The sequence below is a fragment of the Benincasa hispida genome, chromosome 5 (genome assembly GCF_009727055.1).
Source record: "Benincasa hispida cultivar B227 chromosome 5, ASM972705v1, whole genome shotgun sequence".
Classification (NCBI taxonomy): Eukaryota; Viridiplantae; Streptophyta; class Magnoliopsida; order Cucurbitales; family Cucurbitaceae; genus Benincasa; species Benincasa hispida.
The window spans coordinates 20076514-20103129 of NC_052353.1; the positions used below are offsets into that span (position 1 = coordinate 20076514).

A 26616-nucleotide genomic window follows, 5' to 3' on the forward strand; every position below is an offset into this window, starting at 1 on the left:
GCGTAAATATAAATTATGTATCAATTTTTATGTGAAATGGTAAGTTTAGTGATGAAAATTCAACATTTTCTTTTTAAGGCGCTTAATCCTCTTGGATTCAAGAAAGTTTAAGAAATGATATCCGAGAAATGATTTTAAATTAATTACTTTATTTAGAACAAAAAAGATTTGAAATGAATGTATTTAAATTTTTGTTGTTTGGATTGTAATTTAAAAAAAAGAAGAAAAATACGAATTTACTATATTTTAATTATGATGTGTTAATTGAAAATTAGAATTTGACTGGATTAATTAAACTTTCAAAAGTCTATGAAATTATGCAAAATCCGAACATTCTAGTCAGGAAAGTTTTTAAAGTAAAACCAGAATTAAGGGTATATATATACTTACACACACTCGATTCAGTCGATTTTGATTGGTTTTTCTAATAAAAAATTGATTCGAACTATATTTTAGTTTTCTCCATATACAAATCAAGATGTCCACTTTTATACTAAAAATAAACCAAATCAAAGGATTGATTTGGTTTTTTTTTCCTCCATTTTACTTCCGCACTTCTACTATTGAGAAACACTTGAAATCAAGGATTAAGATATTGTTGTCAATGTCAAATAACAAAATCGTCAAAAATTTAGGGTTATAATCGTAATAAGTCATATAGTTTGACGGTGATGGTTCAAATTAAAAATTCAAAAGTATTATTATATTTTTGGCTCAGTATGTTGTGCATAAAACTTTGAAGGATCAAGAGTCAAACATCCTTCAAACTCCATATGTTATTTTGAGTAGTTTAAATTATTTTTGGCGGGAGATGTTATCTCGTATAGTTTGCTTGAAATATTGTCTTTTGAGTTGTTTACCTTAAATAAAATCGTTTAATTTAATAAATTCATGTATAATCCAAATTATATTGACATAATAAGAAGCAATTAAGGCACTTATAGCGTAAGGGTCCAACTTACCATGTGAGGCCATATTGGTCATTTCCTTTGCCCACATTCGTGATTAAAGCCTTAAATAAAGAAGACTCTATTCACTCCATTTTCAATTTTCAAATATATATTTTTTAAATTAAAAAAAAAAAACTTCCTTTTAGACCTAAATTTTCCAGCATAGGAAATTAGTTATATTTCTCCCCTTTATATAAATGCCTCAAAACCACCCATATATCCTCAACTCTTTTCTCATCTCATTTCATGGCTCTTCACACAATCTCATTCATTTTCTTACACTTCCTTTTCCTTTTCCTCTCCTCCGTCTCCTCCTCGACCTTCAACGTAGTCGATTTTGGCGCCAAACCCGATGCCAAAACTGACTCGTCGAAGGCCTTCGAGGCAGCTTGGGTCGGAGCGTGTCGTGCATCAACAGCCGGGTCCATTTACGTCCCAAAGGGTAGATTCTATCTCACAAGTGCAACTTTTGATGGGCCTTGTAACAACAATGATATCACTATACACATTGATGGGACGCTCCTTGCTCCCTCAAACTATGGTGTGATTGCAAACAATGGAAATTGGATCACTTTTCGTCATGTTTATGGTGTTAGTGTCTTTGGCGGCATTCTTGATGCTCAAGGATTTGAATTGTGGGCTTGCAAACATTCCAAAAACTCTTGCCCCTCGGGAGCTACGGTAAATCGTTTTCTCTATTCAAATATTATTTTAGTCTTTACACTTTGGATTTTGTTTAATTTTAGTCCTTATATTTTTAATAAATCTTCAATTTTGGTCACTTGAATTTAAATAGTTTTTCTTAAAGAGGTTAAAATATCAATTTGGTATATGTAGTTGGAGTTTTTCAATTTTGATTTCTATACTTTCAAATGTTTAATTTTATTTTCGTACCTATAAGAAATCTTAAATTTAATTCCTAGTACAAGTTTATTTTCGATTTTTTTAAAATTTTTTGTTGTTTATTAACATTTTTACTATAAATTTTGAAAATATATTAACGTATATATTTTTTTTCATATTATTATTTAACTAATTTTGATAAAAATTAATTTTAAGGATTAAATTTGACATATTATTAAAAGTATTCAATGTATAGGGACTATAATTTAACCAAAAATTTGTGTTACAAAAGTTACCATTTTTATTTAGTTCCTACTAGGGAGATTTGCTTTCTAATTATTAAACATTGTTGAATGTTTTCTTTTGGTGCAGTCGTTGGAATTTTCCAATTCAAAAAACATAATGGTCAGTGGATTAACCTCGCTAAATAGTCAAATGTTCCACATAGTAATCAATGGTTGTCAAAACGTGAAAATGCAAGGACTGAAGATCTCGGCCGCCAGCGACAGCCCGAACACCGACGGCATTCACGTAGCACTATCTTCAGTGGTTACTATCCTCAACTCCATCATTGGCACTGGTGACGACTGCATTTCAGTAGGTCCCAGCACGTCGAACTTGTGGATTGAGAATGTTGCTTGTGGACCTGGCCATGGAATTAGGTACTTATTTTTCAAAATGTAATAAAGTTTATATGTTCTCTTGATTACACCTTCTTAAAGATATGGTTTTAATTTGGTTAATTTGGTGTAGCATTGGGAGTTTAGGAAGAGAAATGCAAGAAGATGGTGTACAGAATGTAACAGTGAAATCAGCTTCATTCACCAATACTCAAAATGGGGTTAGAATTAAAACATGGGGAAAGCCAAGCAAAGGGTTTGCAAGAAACATTCTTTTTCAAGACATTGTAATGGTTAATGTTGAAAATCCAATCATTATCGATCAAAATTATTGTCCCAACAATAAAAATTGTCCTGGACAGGTTCGTATCAACATTTTTTTTGTTATCTAATCTTAGCTTACCACATACCAAACTATTTTTTTCTTAAAATATTTTGTATCTTATTTATTTATATTTTTACGAATAGGATTCTGGAGTTAAAATTAGCGATGTGACATATCGAAACATTCACGGAACATCAGCAACGGAAGTTGCAATGAAATTCGATTGTAGTTCAAAATTTCCATGCAGTGACATAATGTTGGAGGATGTAAAGCTGAGTTATAAAAATAAAGCAGCTGAAGCTTCATGTAGTCATGCTGAAGGAGGTGCTACTGGTTTAGTTCAACCATCAAGTTGTTTGTAGGCAAATCTCACAACTATATAATATATAATTATATTATATGCTTTTTTTAGGGTTAGGGATATGTTAGCTTCTTGATATCGATAACGATTGATGTTCCAAGGTTGAGGTTATGGTACTAGCAACCCACTATGGGGCGTAGTCATATCGAGAGTCAACATCGATTTTTCTAGACGCTTGTTAAAGTTTAATATTGTTAACATTAATCTACTAGTGTCAGTCATTAGACATGACACTTAATACTGTTTTAAATATTGATGATTTGATCTTGACTCTTACCTATTTATTGTTTGTTATTCAAATGGATTGAAATAAAACTCGTTGTATGGTTTTATTTTCATCTATATAAAATATTTCAACTGTCTATACAACAATAAATTAGGCATAGTGATAATGATTAGTCCAAAAAGTGCTTTTAAAAGAGTTAAACTATTTTAATATAGGATAATGATTAAGTCATGCTCAATTTAATTTTCTTAAAAAGTTTTTGATACGTGCCTAGTTGTTATTGGGTATTGCTTGGACTGCACAAAAAATGAGTGTAACCTAATATATCGGGACGAAATGGAGTGTGGATAAAGAGATTAATTAATTCATTTACATAGATTATCCAAGGATTGCATCTTATATGTCAAGCTAGAATTTTTAGTTATAGAATAATTAAAGAACATTTTAATTTGTAAGTGATTCATTATATTGTAAACAAAATATACGCAATTGATTTACTTTGAGGCAAGAAGCCAGTGGAACTTGTCTGTCTTTCTTTCTATTCAAATTAATTAAAATGGATTAGAAAACAAGACAAAGATATTATTTATTTATTTATTTATTTTTCTTATATATTTATATCTTAATTCTTAAGGGGGAATTGTTACGAATAGCTAAAACAGAAAATCTCTATTTCGTTTGTTTGTAAAAAAAAAAAAAAAAAAAAAAAAAATCTATTTACTCTAATTTTCTTATGATGATTTATATATATATATTTTTTAATAATATAAGAGTTAATTCTGAGTCAAATTCTGAAAAAGAAAAATAGATTTTTTTTAAAAAAATTAAGATCCCATTTGATAACTATTTTGTTTTTGGTTTTTGACTTTTGAAAATAAAAATTAAATCTATTTCCTCTCCATTTTTTACAGTGATTTGAGTCTTTACAATGGTTGGATTCTTAGCCAAATTCCAAAATCCAAAAACAAGATTTTAAAAACTATTTCTTTTTATTTTTCAATTTTTTTTTGGTTTTTTAAACCATTAGTAAAAAGTGAACAAAGAAATTGGAGGTGAAAGTAGTATTTATAGCCAAATTTAAAAAACATAAATAAAAAATAAAATAGTTACAAAATGGAGCTAGTTTTTTTAGTTTTCAAAATTTGATTTGGTTTTTAAAAACATCTATAAAAGTAGATGGCAAATCAAGAAATTTAGGGGTGAAAAGAATGTTTTTTACGCTCAGTTTTCAAAAATAAAAACCCAAAACCAAAATCAAACGATTACCCACAAGACCTTAAATTCTACTTTCATAGACAAGTGCACTTTTCAATTATAGTAAATATTAGATGTATTTACAAACATATACAACTTAACTTAGATCATCTTTTTAATCATAACTACTTACCTATAATCGGTGTTAATAGATGTATCTATGGAACTTGTTTTAATAATTTTGCTTATTCAAAATATGATTTATGGTTATTATTTATCTAAATCACTTTGTGCAAAAACTACTAAAATTCATCACATAATAAAACTACATTAGTGACGTGTTGGTCACCGCATGTTGCTAAAACCTAGTTTTTAAATGACGTGAGCTTATCACTTAAAAATTTAAGATATTAGCAACATTTATGTTTGTTGTTAAATATATATTATCAACAATTGCAACTCAACTTTAAAAACAGGTAAAATTTATATTTTAGGGCACCATGAATTCTTTTATTTTTGAACTTCTCGATTTTTATTAAAAAAAAAAAAAAAGTGAAAAACAAGTTTAACGTTGTAGATTGTTTCTCTAGTTGGTTAAGTTCATCTACCTTATTTTACTCCCTTTTTATAGGCTTTTTTTTCAAAGAGAAAACTTTTCCAAGGGAATTTTCATCCCAATAGAATTTTCCATTTTGGTATTCTATTGAAAAGTATGTTTGGTCCTTTTTTTTATTAAAAAAAAAATAATAAAATCAGCTATTTTTAAAATTATTGTGTTTAATTTTAGCTATTCTTCCACTTGATCTATTCTTAAGTAATGTTTGGTTACTAAATCCAAATTGATTTTTAGAAACTAAAAAACGTTTAAAAACCAATTTAATGTGTTTATAGAGAAAACACAAAAAACGTTTAAAAACCAATTTAATGTTTTTATAGAAAAACCCCGACGAAAAGATTATGTAGAAGTATGAAGACTTTAGTCTTTGTCTTCAAGAAAAACAGTACATAACAATTATCTTTAAACTATGCATATTTTGGTACATATCTTAGTTGTTGTTTGAATATATATATATATTTTTTTTTTCAAAAACAACATAATCCCTATAGGTTTAAGTTTTAACAATTTTCCATCATAGCCTTATTTTTGATAAATGTTAGAAATTTTTTTTGAGTATTTGCAAATTTAGGAATGGTTTTCTAAAATTGTAAATACAACAAAATAAATAAAAATCTGATTTTTATTTTTATTGTTCCAATTTTATCCTTCAACAATATCTATTATGTTTTATGTTTGGGATATAGTCAGACGATATACTTTATTTTTTTTTGTATATCAGTAAATTGATATACTTTATTCATTTATGCAACAGATATACATGATTTTAATTGAGTCACGATGTGGTACTTATTTATTTATTTTCATTTTGATGTGAAATTGTTTTCATTCGATTAGTTTGTTTTCATGGTCAAATTTAGGTTTCGACATTACTTTTCTTATATTTTAAATTTTTTTTATATGATTTTGATACTATATCTTAATTACATTAAGTGTGTCAACTAATATAACAAATATAAAGTTTATCAATTAATTTGTTCTACTTGTGAAACCTTGATATGATTTTAATGATATTCACATTACATTAATTACTTTGATATATTAATTGTAGAATGCAAATTCTTAGTATTTCTTATATGTGTAGGCGGGTAACCGATTTTAAAGAGAAAGAAGCGTATATCAACGATATTACTGATCTACCAAATATGAAATATATTGTTCAAAAGATATACTTAAAGTAAAATATTGATATTTTAATTTCATATTAGCACTTAATTCAAATTAGATTTCAAATATATTAGTGTATCAATAATATATCATCATTAATTCAAAATGCATGTACTGAGTATTACGTTGATATATCACAATGTACCGAATATTGCACGACAAATTGTTGACTGATAAGTTTGATATAATGAATGGTATTTTTGGTATATCAATTGCATAGCTGAGTGATCCACAAAATATAAAGTATATTAGTTGATGATTATACTAAAATAGAGCATTTCAGTTAACCGACACACTAAACATAAAGTATAAGAATATATTATCGATATACTTGTTGATACACTGACAAAGTTAAAATTGGAAAAATAAAAACTATTGCTAAATTTACAATTTTTTAAATGATTTTTATTTTATTTTATTTTTTTTTAAAAAAAAGATATACCTAGCGTGTAATGTGTGTGGTTGGATTGCTTCTTTTTACAAAGTAGCCGCCATATGCATGCATGCAACATGGGTTTCCCTTGTTTTACATTAAAGTAAATGATATTTGGCTGTGCAATGGCAAATGTCAATGGCGTATAATCATAGCTCATAATATATAACAAACTTAAAGTTATGGCTTCTTTATAACACATGTTCTCATAATACTCAACCAAACATCTTATTTTATGCAATTTTCTTATTCACATGATGTGCCACACGTTTATCATATTATATAATTAACTATTAATTTTCATCTATATTGGTTTTTTCTTCTTCTTAACTCTTCATGCTATATATAACAATTTTGGTTGATCTCACATATTTAATACGATGTCGAAAAATTGAGAAATTCTGACATGGTTAAAGAGTCAAATATATATAACTGAATTTTACATTTGTGGTAATGATTTGATTTTCTAAGACTACTAATAAAGCCGCTACTTAATGCATGCATAAATTTTGGAAGTAAAACCCTTTCAACACATTTAACCAATCTCCGATCCATTAAATAATCTAAGTAAATAAATACAAATGTTTTAAATAAATTATATAATCAAATAATTGAAAATCCTTGCTTGAGTACCCCTAGAAAATAAAATAACTAAAACAAATTAACTCTTAACGGTCCAAAATGTTAGAATTTGACAATTAAACTAAAATGTCGAAGTGAGTAATATCACTAGATTTTAATAGGATAATTAAATAAACCAAGATAAACATAGTAATGAAGTAAACATTTACGTGACGATTCCATGATAAATAACCAAAATTCTTTAAATCAATGTTCTCCAATCCCAATTTCGAATATTCTTCAATTTGCGCCATTTGATGATACAAGGATTTGTTTAATTCAATTAATTAAACTTTAACTGATAGAAAGTGTTATTCTTTTGGAAACAAAAACCACGCAGGGATTGTGAGAGTCCCTCGGAGAATAACTATCTATCACCTATATATATTGGCAATTGGCACACTTAAGTAACTACCCACTCACCATTAACTTAGATAATTGCCCACATCCTGGGTAACTACCAACTCACCCAGTACATGGATAACTATCTTTGTTAACTTAGGTAACTGCTCACAATCCAGATAACTACTAACTCCCCACTACATGGATAACTACCCATGATTAATCCCTCTATAGTTTCAACTTCACTTAACACCACTCAAATTTATAAATTTTATGGATATGGGATGGAGAGATTTACATATGATAATTGTCTCTTCAATACTATACTAATCATGACTGTGTACAACAATAACAATAATCAATTAGTTAAATTATATAAATCAATATTAGAAATCAAAATTTCTAACATTCTCCCACTTGATTCATATCTAACAAGTATACAACATACTAACAAAATTTGAGCTTACTTAAATAATGTAATATACAAGTCACAACTTGGTAAGTACTAAATCAACCGAATCATGGTGATCACGAGCCTGACAAATATCCCGATTCCTTCCATGTATCACATGTCAATTCAATTCAAACAGTCACAATTTGATAAGATAAACACCTGAAATGTCTTATCCACATTGTCTTAAAATAAGACCAAACATCTATAATCATAAAAAAAATATGCATAGCTGAAATATGATTCATAGATAAGTAAAATCCAAACAAACATTGATATCTAGAGTTTCAAATAAATATAAATGTGCTAAACATACACTCATACATATATGAACAATCATCTGCTATACAAGGACTTCGCGATTCCTTTCATTTCACTAACTTGGCCATATCTTAGGAGCTAGTCCTTTAGTCAAGGATCTAAAGGATGTATGAATACCTGTGCGAAAGTGGATCATATCCTATTTTTACAAGTTTACAGAAACGAGAAAATTCAGAATCTAGAAACGTTCATATGAAATTAGTTTATAGCATGCTATTCATAAGAAAAGTGAGGAAATTAGGGTTTTCAACTACTTACCCTAGAAGTTACAAAATTCTTCACATATTCCTCTTTGGTCATGAACTTTCTTGGATTAGGAACTCCTAAAACGCACAACACTGCCAACAACCAATTGTCTGGACACCACCAGAAAGAAACCTCTGTATTATTCTTTGAGCGAGAATCCATGAGAGGGGTGGGATTCATGATAATTTTAGAAAAGGGAGAGGGAGAGTTTTGAGAGGAAGAAAGCGCAAAAAATTTCTTGGACTGAGAAATCCTTCCACGTTGAGTGGAAGGGAGAAGATGTATATCCCAATCTCCAATCTCTCACTTCCATGTTTCTGAGAGAAATAAAGGGGTGAGAAGTTATTTCTCATAACTCCCTCCCTTTTAATCAAAATTAAATTAATTTTTTTAATTTACCAAATATATATTTATATAATAACTAACTTACTATATAATATATATTATACTATATTTATATCTAATATAACATATAATTTATAGTTTATATTATATCAAATATAATATAGCCTATAGTTTGATATTCTATCATTTAACCTATAACATTTAATATGAACCAAATTCATATTAAATTTAATCTATAGTTTTTATATAAATCAAATTCATATAATTAATATTTGAATCATATTCAAATATTTATTTTCTCTCAAATAAAACGTTATACTATAATGTATGAAATACATTATATTAATTATATCACATATAATTAATTTATATTAATTATATCATATATGATTAATCCCTTAATTAGTTTGAATTGTTCAAATTAATCCAAAATTAATTCGATTCTCATTAATCTTAGTTAAACTACCAAGTGGATCTTATGAACATATAGATTGAAGCTCCAATGGTATTTGATTAATTAATTAAACTCTTTAATTAAATTAACCAACTTCTATTAACTATTGGTTGCTCCACTAAAGATCGACAGTTGCACTCTTCACACTACATATTTCTGTGTTCATTGGATATAACCAATCAACATTGTATTGACCCTTCACAAATTGCTCATAAGTACAATTGGGTGAAAATTGTCGTTTTACCCTTGTAGTTCTATCTAACTTCTTAAGTACCACTAATCCCTCTAATGAAGAATAAGTCATAGTCTAAATATGACCAAACCTCTCTCAGTCCAGGAGAGAGTGTAGCGCCACATTGTTCAAGTCACGGAATTAACCTTTAATGGAACAATCTTTATATCTTTATACTTATTCTAACTATAGAGAAGAAGCAAATTCCTTCTTGTGAAGTCTCGTTCTCAGCTCCCCAATCAGACAAATCCTCAACATGATGGAAGACATATTGAGTCGGTGATACAGGCCACTCTCACCTATGTTAATCTCAGGACCGCTTTCATAGGCAAGAGTTCACAACTCACTCAGGATTTAGCTCAAGTCACCTATGATTGTTATGGTAAAATATAAGTCTATTATATAAATAGTGTTATATTACGAGACTATGCATTTCGTGGTCCGATCTTATACAAACTCTTTGTATAGAACACTCCTACTCACATGTCTCCACCTGAATGATCAAGATTAGATCATTTGTAGCACTTTACAACAATTGTACCAACTACAAAACAGGCTGTGTTCATAGTGTCACCAGGATAAGTACCCAGTCTTATCCATTTACTACAGACCATTTAGTTTATCTATTACATATTATCCATCTGTATGTCTCTACATACATGTTTAAGTTATAAAAGATAACCTTGAATCTTAGTTTATTGGTTTTATGGGTTAATACTACTAAATGCTAAATAAAACACCTCTCATTTTATTAGATAAATAAATTGTTTGTACATTACAATTACAAACTACAAGACCCATGAGATTTAGGGATAGACCCAAAAAATCTCCCACTTTTCCTAAAGCTAGTGGTGTGTACAACATAAAAGTCCAAATATTACAAAAGAACACAAAAACAAGAAACTAGGGCATACAAAACGCGTCCAGTAAAAAATCTCCCTCTTGCTCTTGACTAAATATGGATTGTCCTGTAGACCCATACGCTCGAGGTGACCTTCAAACACCTTAGCCACGAGAGCCTATGTAAAAGATTAGCAACATTGTTTGTCGAAGCTATCTGTATGACAATCACGTCCCTTTGATGCACAATATCTTATATTAGGTGATACTTCCACATTATGTGCTTCCCACGCTTGTGACTTCTGAGCTCCTTGGAATTGGCCACAACACTACTATTATCATAATAAAGGGTGATGGGATTTGGCATGTATGGAACTACTTAGCTTCCACATCAATTAAGAATTTCCTAAGCAAGATATCCTCCTTAGCAGCATCAAAAGCCACTATATACTATGCTTCCATGGTGACATCAACAATGCACCCTTGCTTAGTGCTTTTCCATAATACAACCCCTCCGTTAAGATTGAACACTGACCCTGAAGTGTATTTCCTAGGATCTCGATCAGTCTGAAAATCAGATTCTGTTTATTATGTAAGGATCAAATCCTTAGACCCAAACACGAGCATGTTGTCCTTTGTTATCAAAAGATACTTGAGGATGATTTTAATGACAGTCAGTGCTCTAATCCTAGATTTGACTGATATCTATTGACTATCTCAAGTGCATAGTTGATGTCAGATCTAGTACATAATATCGCATACATCAGCCTGCCAACAACCGATGCATAGTGGATCCATCTCATCTCCTCAACTTCTTAAGGTGTCTTAGGACATTGTTCCTTAAATAGAGCAACTTCATGCCTGAAAGGTAGCAAGACTCTCTTGGAGTTTTGCATTGAATACTTGACAAGCATCTTATCAATATATGAGGCCTAAGACAAGGCCAACGATTTGTTCTTTTGATCCCTAAAGATTTGAATAACTAGAACAAACTGTTTTTCACCCAAATATTTCATTTAGAATTGGCTGCCAACCACTGTTTTATATTATCAGTAGATCTACATCATTCGTAATGAGTAGGATATCATCTATGTATAAGACTAGAAAAGCTACTGAACTATTGATAATTTTCTTGTAAATACAAGGCTCATCAGCATTTTGATCAAAACCATAAAATTTGATTGTAGTATCAAACCATATATTCCAAGACCGAGAAGCTTGTTTCAATCCATAATTGGACCGATTAAACTTGCAAACCTTTTGATCTTGACCTTGGGTTATGAATCCCGCAAGTTGCTGCATATAAATGGTCTTATCAAGATTGTCATTCAGAAAGGCAGTCTTAACGTCTATTTGCCAGATCTTATAGTCATAATCTGCGACAATGGACAAAAGTATCCAAATAGAATTCAATATAGCAACAGGTGAGAAAGTCTTCTTATAGTCAACTCCCTCAAGTTGAGTATAAACCTTTGCCACAAGTCTAGTTTTGAAGGTTTGACCTTCCCATCAATACCCCTTTTTCTTTTGTAGATACATTTATAACCTATAGGTTTTACCCCATCAGGTTGATCTACAAGATCCCTAACTGAATTGAAGTACATAGACTCCGTTTCGAGATTCACAGCTTTGATCAATTTAACTTTGTCAACATCCTCCATGGCCTTCTTATAGGACAATGGGTCCTCAACATTGTCATTAGATATGACAGCTAAGGTGTTGTTAAACCGATATAATGAATAGGTGGGTTTATAACCCTCCCACTATGTCGATGCTCCCTCAATGATTGAGATGGATGTGACCTATTATATGAACCGATATCAATAACTCTTTTGATATACTTGACACTTCAACAATTCTTGTTGAAGATTCTATAGTTTTGCTAGAAAGTTCAGTTAATACTATCTTACTACATGGTTTGTGCTCCCTAATGTGGTCCTCTTCTAAAAATATAACGTTTTTTGACATACACACTTTATTATCTTAAGGATCATAAAAGTAACCACTTCTTGTTCCTTTGTAGTAGCCTACAGATAGACACAATTTTGAACGAGGTTTTAGTTTTTTAAGATTAGCCTCAAGCACATGTGCTGGGCAACCTAAAATCCTGAAATGGTGTAAACTACCTTTATGACTTAACTTTAAAAGTGTTCCAATAACATTCTTGAATGGAACATAATTTAAAATATAGGTTGCAGTCTATACCGCATAACCTAAAACGAGTCAGGTAAGAAAACATAACTCATCATGGACCAAACCATGTCCAATAGAGTTAGATTTCTCCTTTTTGATATCCCATTCTATTGAGGTGTACTAGGTACTAAGAGTTGTGACACAATTCAGTGTTCTATCAAATCACTACAATAAATATCACATTTAATAACCTTTTATAAAGAGCATTTGATAAAAAAACTATGAAAAATAGGAGAAAAGAAGGAATCAAGAAAAATGAAAAAAAGGCACGTGAATATGAAAAACGCATAGACAAAATGGTTTTTACGGAATATCTCTCTTTTTTTCCCTAGCATTTGACTTCTCCTCTTTTATTTCTCCTTCATCTTCTCAATCCTTCGTAGAGCTTTAGAGTTTGCTTTCTCTTTCGTTGTACAAAAGCACTAAATCTAGCGAGCAACATTCTCCAAACGAAAGAATGTGAGCTTCCATTTAAGCACCAACTGGAGCTCTACCTTCTTTGTGGAACTTCATTCACAACCTATATGGCTTCATCTTATTTTTTCTTATCGGCATTACCAAAGGTGAACTTCAATTACTTCTTCCTTTTTGGGGGATTTTGTATTCTTTCTCTTTCTTTTGAATGTTGTGAGATAGCTCTTGAGAATTCCATATATGAGTGTTTCATTGAATCTCATTATTGGATAATTGTTTTTAAAATTATTTTTGTTAAGTTTCCAGGCTCTTAGATTAGGGTTTGATGTTGAACAAGATCTACAGGAAAAATGGTTTCTTTGAATGCTAAAGTCTTTATTATCAAGTACTAGAAAACTCCATGAGCATATCTCTACACTCCCACTTCATAATATCCACAAACTTCTCTTCTCTGAAGCCCTAAATTTCTTTTTTTCTTTTTCCTTTTTTTTTGGTTCCTGCTACTATAAACGACTGAGTTTTTGTTTTAGTAGTTCGGATCGAGCATGAAACTTAACATATCATTCCTCTACGGTATATCCTATTGTTTGGATAATTTTTTTTAATTAATGTTTGTTACTGAGATGTTTTTATGTTGACTAGAAACTTGGAAATTTTTATTGTTGAAAAGTTTGGCTTGATTTGGTTTCTGCAGGAGAGTTTAGAAGAGAATGTTCTAAGATTTTGGCTTGTAGGGCATTGTTGGTAGCTCTATTATGGTAATCTAAGTGCTTTGTCTTGTTTTTATTGTGGTGTTTCTGAGGTGGGTTTAGGGAGAGATTGCAAAATTTAAAGGGACTTTTCTTTTTCTTTACAATTATGATCTTGAGGAAATCAGAAGGTTGATTTACTTTGTTTGTAAGACATTTAACCAACTTTTTTTCCTGTTCTCGAACACTAACCTTGTCTTCGCTGAAAGTCTGTTAACTTTGGTTTTGAAATGGTACATTGAAATAATCAATGCCAATCTTTCCTTTAAATTTAAATGTTCAAATTCGTGCAGATCTAGTTGAGTTTCTTTTGGCTTGATTGGGTGGTCCAAATTTTTCTTATTTCCTCTTAGATCCATGAATGATCCATTTTGCAAAAAGTTTAGACGCCTGCAATTGTTTCTTTTTGCTGATAATTCTTCAGGTGCTTCATTAAGTTTTACCTTAATCAAGAGGGTAATGGTAGTGGAGAATAAATAATGTTAGTGTTGAAATGATGTTTTAGCCCTAAGGGCGTTTTAGTCTTTTACTCAGTGTCTACTGTCTAGGGTTTCACTCTGTTGATTATTTATACCTGTCCTGTGTTGAGTACTGTGTATCAGAATATTAAAAAAGAATAAAAATTCTCCTATCGTGGTTTTTCTCCCTGATCTAGGGTTTCAAGTAAATCCATGTTTCTGTTCTTTTTTTTTTTTTTTTTTTTCAATATGGTATCAGAGCATGGTGACGAAGCCCTGGCCGTCATTGATGAGAAAAAACCAGAAACACCAACAGAAACCTCCACTGGAACGAAGGGATCCATGAATGCTGAAGTTGCTCCAGCCATAAGAGAAGACCTTGAGGATTATTTTCACTCGTAATTGCCACAACTCCTCAAATCCATGTCTGATTTAGCCTCCAGCCAGACCTGACTCGATCCTCAAACCTGTAACCAGTGGCCTTTCTTTGCAGATTCGACCACTGGAGCTCCTAGACCCGGTCGACTATCAGACCCAAGCTACTTCATAACGCACAGACCTGTTTCGACCGGACCTCCAGATCAGCGACAACCTTCCGATCGTAACCCATCTAAAATTCTTCAGCCGAGAGACCTATTTGGAATTTTTTCGAGGAACCCATCTGATCTCCACCGACTTTGCCTCAGAACCCACCGATGCATCCAATAACACCAGCCTGGGGAGAGTTTGCACCGGCCGACCGTACTGCAAGTGACTGGTATGTTTCAGCCGATTTCCAGCCTCCATTTTTAGGTCAGTCGCTGGCCCTAGCTTACCTTCTAGACCGATCGTGGATGACCCACTCTTCCCAACCGATTTAGCCGATCCAACCGAACCAACCGGTTCAACCAAACCCGGTTCAGCCAAATCCGGTCCAGCCAAGTCAGTATAGTCAGCTGGTTTCCAGCTCTTCGTTTGGTCCGTCCTCGAGCCAAAATGAAGCTACCTATCCAGGGTTCTGTGGACAAAACCAACCTATGGCGAATCCTGGCAGAACCGTTGGTTTTGAACAGCAGTTGGCAGACTTACAGCAACAAATATCGGCTCCTAGATCCACGATAAATCCTACTGCTGGCCTTCATCCCCATTCAGACTTCACTTTATGCTTTAAAATACCGGTAAATGCTTCCTCTAATTTACCTGTAGCAAATATTATGTCTAGCTCTGTGGGGAATTCTGCAGGGTTGTCTATTGGTGAGAAACTTAACGATGAGAATTATTTTTCTTGGTCTCAATCCGTCAGAATGATCCTTGAGGGACTCACAAGTTTGGATATCTAACTGGAGAAATATCAAAACCAAACCCTGGTGATCCCCAGGAACGTTTATGGAAAAGAGAGGACTCTCTTCTTCGTTCAATTTTGATAAATAGCATGGAACCCCAGATCGGGAAGCCACTTCTTTACTCGGTCTCTGCTCGGGATATTTGGGAAGCTGTCCAGAAGCTCTATTCACAGAGGCAAAATGGCTCACGTCTTTATACCTTGAGAAAACATGTTCATGAGTGCAAATAAGGGACCCTTGATGTAACATCTTATTTCAATAAATTGTGCCTGTTGTGGCAAGAAATGGACTTGTGTCGTGAAATTGTGTGGAATTTTCCGAATGACGGAGTTTAGTACTCAAAGATTGAGGAGGCGGACCGGGTGTATGATTTTCTGGCTGGCTTAAACCCTAAATTTGATGGTGTCCGAAGTCAGATTTTGGGACAGAGACTAATATCATCTCTAATGGAAGTCTGTTCAGAGGTCAGGTTAGAAGAGGACAGAACCAGGGCAATGAATGGCACTAACAACAACCGTTTAGAGTCCACTGCATTTGGAGCCAAGACTTTGGGACCAGAAAGTGACAAACAGAATGAAAAATCTCCACCAATTTGTGAGCACTCTAAGAAATCGTGGCACACCAAAGATCAATGTTGGAAGTTACATGGTCGCCCATCGAATGGAAAGCGACGATCTACAAATGATAAATCAAAAATCGGTTGAGCCCTTGTCTGTGAAACAGGAGATGGTACATCATCAAAATGGTAGGCTTATTGAGTCGGCGACTCGGGCCACTCTTACCCATACAAATCAGAAGACTACAATCATACACAAGAGTTCATAACTCACTTGAGACTGAGGTCGAATTACCTATGGTAATCCTACGAAATATTAATCTCTTCAGTCAAAGGTATTATAAAGAGAGAATAATCATTTCGTGGTTCAGTCTTATACCAACATTTTGTATAGGATACATCCACTCGCATGTTTCTACATTGGATCAAATCATTTGTAACACTTACAACTCTTGTAACATTTACAGAGTTGGTCGTATCCGTAGTTTCACCAAGATAAGACACCCAACCTTATCTATATACTAAGACCACTTAGGTTATTACTTTAACATGATTCGTCTATATGTCTAACTATTCACATTATAAAATAACATTAGAACTAAGTCTTTTGGATTGAGTTACACAAGTCTAATGGTAAAATAAAATAACTCCTTATTTTATTAAATAAATGAATTTGTCTATACATTACAAACAACAAGACGAGATTTAGGATGCAATCCGCATCAATATAAATTCTGAAGCATCCCAACGCTGTAAGACAGCTGCACAGCGCTGAAGACACTTTGTCACAGCACCTATGAATGATACAACATTGAAGGTTCTTGTGCACATGTTTGGATAGGGGCGTTATTACACCACACACCAGCACCACAACACTCTCCCCATGGCATGCTTCTACTTTTAGTGTCGAGGTGCAGCGCTAGCAAGAGTCACGACATTCCACTCCTTTTGGGAAGTTTTAACATTTTGGCTCTTATTGCTCGCTAAGTTCTCCTTTTTGACCCCTTATGCACCCAAAATGTCCTGAAGTTCTCCTTTGCTCAATTTCCTGTCTAAGAACTCGATAAAACGTTAAATACATGATAATAACATGATTTAGGTTGAGAAAAATAGCTCTTTGAGGGAGCTATCAAACATTTTTTATAGCATTAAAAAATACAATTGAAAGTCAATCAAACATTTTTTATAGCATTAAAAAAATACAATTGAAAGTCAAGGACTTTTAATAACATTGGCTATATACTGTTTCGAAAATGCTATGAAAAGTTTATTATAACGCTTTTAAATGATATCATATGTGATATTTGTTTTGGTGATTTGTACAATATGTTTGGTAAACTATTTTATGTCTATATTGATACAGAGTATTTTCTTGTTAATAATCGGACAGATCATTTCAAAAGCTATCATTGATACATGTTTATCGCTTTTTATAATTGATAGATACACTTCTAATACACATGAATTATAGTTGGAATTAGTATTGATGCATTATTGATACATTGATGCTATACTTGAAATTGAATTAGAATGAATGTTGATAAACATTTGATATACTAATGTCATACTTGACATACCGATGGTAAATTTTAATAAATTTTTTAATAAGTATTTATAAACTACTAATATACCAATGTATTACTTAGTATTTCATTTTAAATGAGTGATGATATATTATGAATTTAATGATGTATTTAAAATACATTTTGAATTAATATTGATATACAATATAATTGAAAAACAAATTTTATTCTTTAACTATATTGTTATCAATGATATTCTTCATATATTAAAAATATCATTGATTCACCTTTTTTCTCTTTCTAAATCTTGTTATCAGTCAACTAAGATACAAAAATAATGTATATTGATAACAACAAAAATGTGTTATCTTGCTCAACTAAATTCAGGTTTATTTTTTTATATATAAGTTTATTTTATGATTTTACATTTTTCCGACAAAAAAAAGGTGGAATGGACCCTTAGGACAAAAATCAAGTTAAAACAGACTCCAACAGAGTCTTAAAACATCCCCTAAGGCAAACAAAGTTCAAAGATGTCCTAAAATACTCGAACCACGATGGTTTGGCATAATGGAGAGAAACGAGAGCACTATATGCCCACCCTTGGTGCTCTTCACAGAAGAACAATCGAAGACAGCATCACGGTGCTATCCTATAGCACCACGATGCATCACAGGAGAAGTCTAGATAAACGTGCACGAGCGTTACAACTCTATGCGTGACACTACGATTGGAAGGCCTCGACGATGTGGTGCCATCTCAATTCTTATGAAAATTACCCTGGCCACCTAGGTCAATCATCAACTTGATTTCCCAATTCTCCCTCTATTGTTTTCACTCTCTTTCTATAATCTTCTGTTCATACTCAATTGAGTTTTGTATTGATGCACATCAATCATTCTTCATTGATTTCAAGGATGTTTCTTGACAAAATAAGCAAGTCTTGCTTGGGTTTAGGAGTTTCCCCCATTACTGTTAAATTTGACTTTTGCTTTATGGAACTGATTTCTACGAGTCTTTGAATTTCCATCTTGCTTAGATCTTATTGATCGCACTATTTTGGGATTTTTTAACAACTAGTCAAGATTTTATGCTCTATTGCTATATATTTAAACTTAAACCATATTCGTTAAGTCGCTATATTGTTAAATTAACTTGTGAATTTTTCGGCATCCATTCAAATTTGCATCGATTAATGTACCAAAAATATCACATTGAACATCTAATTAGGCATTACCTATTAGGCCTTCATCTTAGCGTATTCTTTAGACCTTAATGCGATTAGTTTAATTGGTTAGCATTCATTCATGTAATCATATTAGTTAATTAGTTAATTAAGACAGTTTGACAGTTTGTTAGCATTACTAATTAAGTTGGCTAGACTTAGGGAAGAAGTTGAAATCTAATCTCACTAATTTAATGATCGGGTAAACCAATTTGGAAAAAATTTGTGGTGCTCGCGAATTGCCTTGAAGGTATTCTGTACGGCACGATTAGAGCGTAGCTCAACTGGCATAGTGTTTGTACTATCGACCTCGAGGTTAGAGGTTCGATTTCCCACCCCACACTTTAAGCAAATAAGAGCGTAGCTTAATTGGAATAGTGTTCATACTATCAACCTCGTGATCTGAGATTCGATTCTCCCATCCCACACTTTAACTACAATACCTTTACAAATAAAAAAAAAACATTAAAAATATCCATGCTAGGCCTCTTAATCATAGTAATTTTCTCAACTCTTATTTATTCACAATTTCCCACAATTTACTTTTGAAGTGTCTTTTAATTTTTAAGTAACATCATACCAAACCTCCTCTCCGGTTACCTAAGGAGTTTAAGCATTTTAATTTGAGAAACGTATCGGTTCTCTAGAATCGATCTGTACTACCACTACTGCAAAATTAAGGTAGACACAAAATTTATTTGGATAAAGGGGTTCAACAAACCCTTGCAACCATATATTTGCTATACAATTGATAAACTCAATTATATTTAACTGATATACAATAAAATTCATATCAAAATTTTAGAAATAAAACCAATGAACTTATATACTTTATATTTGGTATATCTTAATGCAATTAAAATATATCACCAAAATCATACCCAAAAAAAAAAAAATGAAACAATGCCAAAACTTAAATAAAACCATCGAAATTGAGCTAATCGACTAAAAACAATTTAATATCAAAACACAATAAAAAAAGAAATGAAAAAGAATATTCACTAAAATCAAACAAATAATATCCACGGTAACATAACTAAAGTCATGACCTAATAGATTCATAAAAAGTATGTATATATATTTTATATGTGGTATATCAATCAATAATATACCAAATATAGACTTATATAAGATATACCAATTAATTCACAATACACAAATGAGGGAAAAATAATTAAAAAAAGAAAAAAAAGGAAGGCATCTTTTTTATAATAAAATAGTATTGGAATATATATACTTTTTCATATATCATAGATCATAGATAAAAATCGACGTAAGTTATTATTATTCTTGGCTTATTATTACAATATAGAATCGAGTCACGATGGCTGTCCAAAAATGAAAATTGTTGATATAGCAAGACATGGAGAAGTTATTTTAAAATTTGAAAGTAATGAGCACAAAAAAGGCAACACAAATGATGAAGCTAATGAAATATGTGTATTGCATGTGCAAGCTCTCTCGTTGACCTAAAACAACACCTTCTCTTCTTAATTAGCAAATTGACAATTATTCCTTCAAATCATCTGTACGTTTTACCAAATTATTATCTTCCAAATTTCACAAACACCAAACATTCTTTTACTGTCATACTCATTTTGATCGTCTCATCTTTACATATATATTCGCACACGGATATATCTTGTCATGGTTTTCAGATTACCATATATATTTTTGTCCTTTATTATTATTATTTTACTACCATAAAAAAAATTCATTTGGGTTTTGTTATTCTATTATAAAAATCTTTTACTACTAAATTTTTTAATGTGATAATTGACTAATGGCCTTTGGACGGGAATATATGCAGAAAATTAAGGCTCCGTTTGATAATTATTTCATTTTTTGTTTTTTTGGTTTTGAAGATTAAGCCTATTTCCTCATCGTTTCTTATGATAATTTGCATCTTTCATGGGTATAATGGTTGAATTCTTAGCTAAATTCCAAAAAACAAAAATACGTTTTTAAAAACTACTGTTTTTAATTTTCAAAACTTGGCTTGATTTTTTAAATTACTGGTAAAAAGTAGATGATAAAAGGAGAAATTTAGAGATGGAAATAGTGTCTATAGGTTTAACTTTCAAAAATAAAAAATAAAAATCCAAATGGTTAGCAAATGGGTCTAAAGTGTGTCGCAACATAATTGTTTTTTGTTTAACATAATTAGGGTAATTAAGGTGCGTACTACTTCTACGGCTAATAAATTAGTGTATACCAATATTTTTTATGAATTGCAAGTATAACAACTTTCTTCAATATCCTTATTTGTTTTTTTAGTCCTATTATATTTTTTTGAGTTAAAAAACATGTGTTTTTAAGAGATTATATCATCTAATCTCTTGGTTTAGATGTTTTTAATGATCTTTTCTGTTGTGTTCTTTCATCTTGTTTCTCATTCCTGTAACATTTAGATTTCTTTAAACTCAAGTTTGTCATTTTTGTTTCACTTTCATTATATGTTTCGTATGATATTCTCTTTCTTTAGTTGTATACGAAATTTCATTTTTTTACAACATCTCTTCCTCTCTCGCTCTTGGTATTTTATGTAATCTAATTAATATGATAATTTTATATAATCTAATAATATAAAATTCGTAGAGTGGACGAAAAAGATTGATGTATTGAAATTAAATTCCTGAAAACAATAATAAAATTATTTTCATAAAAATTAATTTTTATTCTTTTAGAAAATTTGTAGGCAAAATTTGGGGTTTTGGTTCTTATAAATTCAACATCTTTGAGTTGAAACAAGAACATAATCAATGGATAGAATGTTGACATGAGTAATTTATTTTATGTTAAAATTAAAGTGGTAAGAGTGAGGTCGAATCTATTGATCTTTAAAATGGTAATTAATATCTTATCTGTTAAATTAGGAAGTTGTAAAGTAAAATGGTAATTTATTATTATCATTATTTGAATACAACTTTCAACTTCAAAGTGGAATCACATATACCAATTAATGCTAAGTTCTATTCACTTCCAAATTATTATAAATAAATTACTATAATGTAGTTTACCAAAATTTATAATCTATCCTATTTCCAAATTGAATCTTATGATTAAAATTAATTATAATCCCAAAACGACTTAAACTTTTCCCTTAAAATTGCTTTCATGCAAAAGCTAAGGGCATGTTTGGATTGACTCGAGAAAAAAATGTTAAAAAAAAGATTAAAATACACCTGAAAAACTATTTTAAATGGTTATCAAACAATTCAAATTTTTCTAAAATTACTTATTTTTAAAATTATAAACTTGAAAATGGATTCCAAACATATCATAAATCATGAAGCATTAACCTATAAATATCACTTCATAGCTCTTCCATTTTCCCACCACTTACCTTCCAATTTTCTTCTCTCAAACATATCACAAACTCTTTTACAATGCCTGTTCTTGGAACCTTACAGCTTCTTCTTTCCCTTCTCCTTCTGTTTTTCACCCATGACTTGGCTACTGGATTAACATTCGATATCGTTAGCCTTGGAGCCAAGCCGAACGGCAAGACCGACTCCTCGCCTGCATTTCAAACGGCATGGACCAATGCTTGCAGCTCATCGGTACCGGCCACCATTTACGTGCCAAACGGCGTGTTCTACGTTCAAAGTGGAAACTTTAATGGGCCTTGTAAGAACAATGCTATTACTATTCTCATCGATGGCACTCTTATGGCTTCCTCAGACATTCAAGTTTTAGCTCAAACTGAATCTTGGATATCATTTAAAGACATAAATGGGCTTTCTATTTCTGGCGGTGTTCTTGATGGGCAAGGAATTGGGTTATGGAACTGTAAGCATTCAGGGCAGAGTTGCCCTGATGGAGCAACGGTATGCAAATTTTTTTAAAATCAATGCATGGAAGAACTTGCAATATTGATCGATTTGTACTAATTATTGTTCTTGATTGTTTTGAATGCGTGCAGAATCTTCTAATCTCCAATGCACAAAACGTAAAGGTCAGTGGACTATCTTCGGTTAATAGTCAAATGTTCAATATCGTGGTGCATGGTTGCCAAAATGTGCTAGTGCAAGGAATGAATGTCTCGGATGCCGGCGATAGTCCGAACACAGATGGCATCCATGTCGAACAATCACTGAACGTGACCATCTTGAACTCGAGCATCGGCACTGGTGACGACTGCATCTCAATCGGTCCTGGGACTACCAACTTGTGGATGGAAAATATTACATGTGGACCTGGACATGGAGTCAGGTAAGTAGGGGTCAAATGACAATAAACTAACATGATTGGTAGTGATGATTTATTTTCTAAAAAATATTTTGTTACCTATTAGTATTTTTACTATAAATTTTGAAAGCATATTCACATATTATATTTCGGATAATATTTAGGTGCTTTTCAAGATCTATTCATATTTATACATCTCATATCATCACTCGCATGGAAGAAGAATTAAAATATTTTAAAAATAAATAAGAAATTACCACATGCTAAATTATGTTTTGGACAATTTGATGAGATGTATGGAGATAAGTGCGGCAAGAGATGCACCTGCATTATTATTATTATTTAATAAATTTCGAAACAACTAACTTTGAGAAACTAAATTAAAATTTTTTTTTTAAAGAATACGAGATTAAAATTGAATAAATTTCAAAATAAAGAGACGAGACGAGAATGGTAGTTTTAACCAATATCGACTACGAGAGTAGTAGAAATTTTTTCGAAGATTAGAGTGATTTGTTGTTATAAGTGTAGCATTGGGAGCTTGGGGAAGGAGGCGGAAGAGGCTGGAGTGGAAAACGTGACGGTGTCAACAGCAACTTTCAGAGGCACTGAAAATGGAGTCAGAATTAAGTCTTGGGGAAGGCCAAGCGACGGATTTGCTACCAATGTTCTTTTTCAACACATTGTTTTTTATGATGTCAAAAACCCTCTCATCATTGATCAAAATTACTGCCCAAATCACGAATCCTGCCCCGGTCAGGTAAATTATTTGTTTCTCCGACTTCATCAATCTTTGTGTATCTCATTTACGTGCTTAATCATAAGGTGCCACGTGACAAATTATTCTTTTCATATATTTTTTCTGGTTGAGCCTAGATTGCATTCGAGTATTTTTTTTTTCTTATTAATTCCTATGAGTTGCATTAAATTTTCAATTTTATATGTAATTAACTTATTTTGATGGGTAATGAATCGCATTTGAAAACGTAACTCTAGCTTATATAACTCTTTAAGTGATTGATAATTGTCTACTTTGTTCATCATTAATTTTGTATTTGGTTTCACTCCAAAGACTTTATATTATAAGAGATAGTTGGTATCTTCACTTATATATTATGATATGTTCATTGATTAGTCAAACATAAAATCTTGATCGCATTCTCAACTGGATTTATGTGTTATCGTTGTGTTTTATGGTTAGTTTGAATATTCTTCTTTCTTGCTTCACTTTGTTGTTAACTTTGAGTTTAAGTAGATTTTGACTTTTTTTTGCTTCATTTTAATTTAGGTCTCGTTTGATAATAATTTAGATTTTGAAAATGAAGTCTATTTTCCCTCAATTTCTTATAAGAGTTTGTATATTTCTGAAATAAAAGAGTTGAATTCTTAGTCCAAATTCTAAAAATAAAAAAACAATTTTTTTTTTAGTTTTAAAAACTTGACTCGATTTCTAAATTTTTAGAGGTGGAAGAGGTACTACTAGAGTTAATTTTCAAAAAAATAAAAATAAATAAATAAATAAATAAAAATGAATGATTATCGAGGTCTTAGTTTTTGTTAGCTGAATTTCGTATCATTTATAGACTAATTTACATTCTGTTTTATAATATAATTTTGAGAAGGTTTTAAATTTCAAAGCTTATGATAGTTTAGGGTTTGATTCTTTGAGAATGACTCAGTAAATCAAGTTTACTTGGTAAAGAATTGAAAAATAACATTGTTCATTCAATATTGATAGCATTTTGATTTTGAGTTTCCTTGTTTGTGTGACTAGGCTTCTGGAGTTAAAATTAGCGACGTTACATACCAAGACATGAATGGAACATCGGCCACTGAAGTAGCCATCAACTTTAACTGTAGCCCATCAAATCCTTGCACTGGATTAGCGTTGGATGACATAAAGCTGACTTACAATAATGGAATTCCCCAAGCTTCATGTGAAAATGCTCAAGGAACTGCCTCTGGCCCTGTTCAACCTTCTAGTTGCTTAGCATAGGCAAACCTAATATTATTTTCGTTTGAAGGGTTGGTATTGCCATTAGTTCCATTGCTTCAGCCTACATAAGAACCCTTATCCATTAGAATAAAGAAGTGTTTTCAAATGCAAATGTATCATCAAATTTTAATATAGTGGTTAATTAGTGTGGAAACGTTTCTTGTCCTTTACATTATTTTGTTATTTGGTTTACTTAATTGCCTATGATATAATTGTTCAATTTTTTGGTTGGGTTTAACTCAACAATAATTGACATAATCTTCTTCTCTAAAAGTCAAGTTCGATGTCCATCTTCGTAATTGATGTTATAAGAAAAGACAATAAAGGCGCTTTTAGGTAATATCGATGCATGGGATAAAAAGAACAAGCATGTCTAGCTTGGATTTGCGAGTATTTCCTCATTAAAGTTAAACTTACGAGATCTTTGCTTTGTGAAACTGATGACCAACAAGGAGTCAAGATAAGCCAATGGTAAGCTTATGGGCAGCTGGACGCACGCAAGGGTAGGGTGTGGGCATTGGGACATGCACACGGGCGGGCTGACGGGTGGTGTGGGCGGCAACTCACGCTCATGGCATCGAGTGTGCACGTAGGCAAGGCGTGCAGATGCTGGCTGGGGGTCGAGTGGCCTAATGGGTGTTGAGGGTGTGCGGTGTGTGCGACACAGCCTAGAGGGGCAGGTGCTGCTTAGACGCACGGTTGGGCGCTGTTGCACCCACAGTGAGTGTGGAGTGTGCGTGGCTGGCGTGCGCGCTCAAGGCACAGATGAGCGAGGCGTCGAGTGCCCACCAACAACCAACCTTCTTCAACCTCTGCCAACAGCCTTAGCATGAACCTATGTTTCCCAATTGACATTACACAGTTCATCATTTTCAGCTAATTTAAACACAAATAACTTCCACAAACCTCTTAGAAAATCTTTAAACGAACTTACCTTCAAATTTGAGCCTCTTCAATAGCACAAAAGTCGCCAGAATCCTCTTCTTGCTCGGCTTTGCTCAAATTTCAGACCAGCTTCTAGTTTTCCTCAATTTTCATCAACTTTCTGATCAAGACTCTCCATAGCAACCCTCCATCTCCTTCTCCTCTGGTTTCTCTAAGCTTGATTTAAGTTCATCCTTAGCCATCCTTTAATTACAAATAAAAATAATAATAATAAACAACATTACCCATTCATACCGACAACCTCAATGCCTTTATTGAATTTCATGCTAACAGTTGGAAGATTTATTCCCCTTTTTAAACAGTTAACACATCTTTTTTTCCTTTAAAAACTATAACAACACTTAGACTAGCATTCCCCAAATGGACAATTAAAGCCTAATTTAATTTAAGAAAATAATAAAGAGTTTTGGGTTTACAATAAATTAACTAAATTGGCTATCCATGGTAGACTTTTATA

General features: G+C 31.9%; 2 protein-coding genes across 2 annotated transcripts; both read left to right on the forward strand.

Annotated features, from left to right (window-relative positions):
* Window positions 1-1194: 1194 nt before the first annotated feature.
* Window positions 1195-3233, forward strand: LOC120078509 (polygalacturonase-like). The gene is made up of 4 exons (XM_039032781.1): window positions 1195-1631; window positions 2166-2455; window positions 2547-2775; window positions 2882-3233. The coding sequence occupies exons 1-4, from the start codon at window positions 1197-1199 to the stop codon at window positions 3098-3100; spliced, it is 1173 nt and encodes a 390-aa protein (XP_038888709.1). The 5' UTR covers window positions 1195-1196; the 3' UTR covers window positions 3101-3233.
* Window positions 3234-22416: 19183 nt separating this feature from the next.
* Window positions 22417-25214, forward strand: LOC120077250 (polygalacturonase-like). Its single transcript, XM_039031146.1, has 4 exons — window positions 22417-22857; window positions 22953-23242; window positions 23750-23978; window positions 24993-25214. The coding sequence occupies exons 1-4, from the start codon at window positions 22417-22419 to the stop codon at window positions 25212-25214; spliced, it is 1182 nt and encodes a 393-aa protein (XP_038887074.1).
* Window positions 25215-26616: the final 1402 nt, after the last annotated feature.

Bases quoted from the DNA above. Each gene is read 5' to 3' on its own strand.
- LOC120078509 (XM_039032781.1), top strand. From the start codon at position 1,197: ATGGCTCTTCACACAATCTCATTCATTTTCTTACACTTCCTTTTCCTT. The intron at 1,632-2,165 runs GTAAATCGTTTT...CTTTTGGTGCAG, and splicing joins CTTGCCCCTCGGGAGCTACG to TCGTTGGAATTTTCCAATTC. The intron at 2,456-2,546 runs GTACTTATTTTT...AATTTGGTGTAG, and splicing joins GGACCTGGCCATGGAATTAG to CATTGGGAGTTTAGGAAGAG.
- LOC120077250 (XM_039031146.1), top strand. From the start codon at position 22,417: ATGCCTGTTCTTGGAACCTTACAGCTTCTTCTTTCCCTTCTCCTTCTG. The intron at 22,858-22,952 runs GTATGCAAATTT...GAATGCGTGCAG, and splicing joins GTTGCCCTGATGGAGCAACG to AATCTTCTAATCTCCAATGC. The intron at 23,243-23,749 runs GTAAGTAGGGGT...TTATAAGTGTAG, and splicing joins GGACCTGGACATGGAGTCAG to CATTGGGAGCTTGGGGAAGG.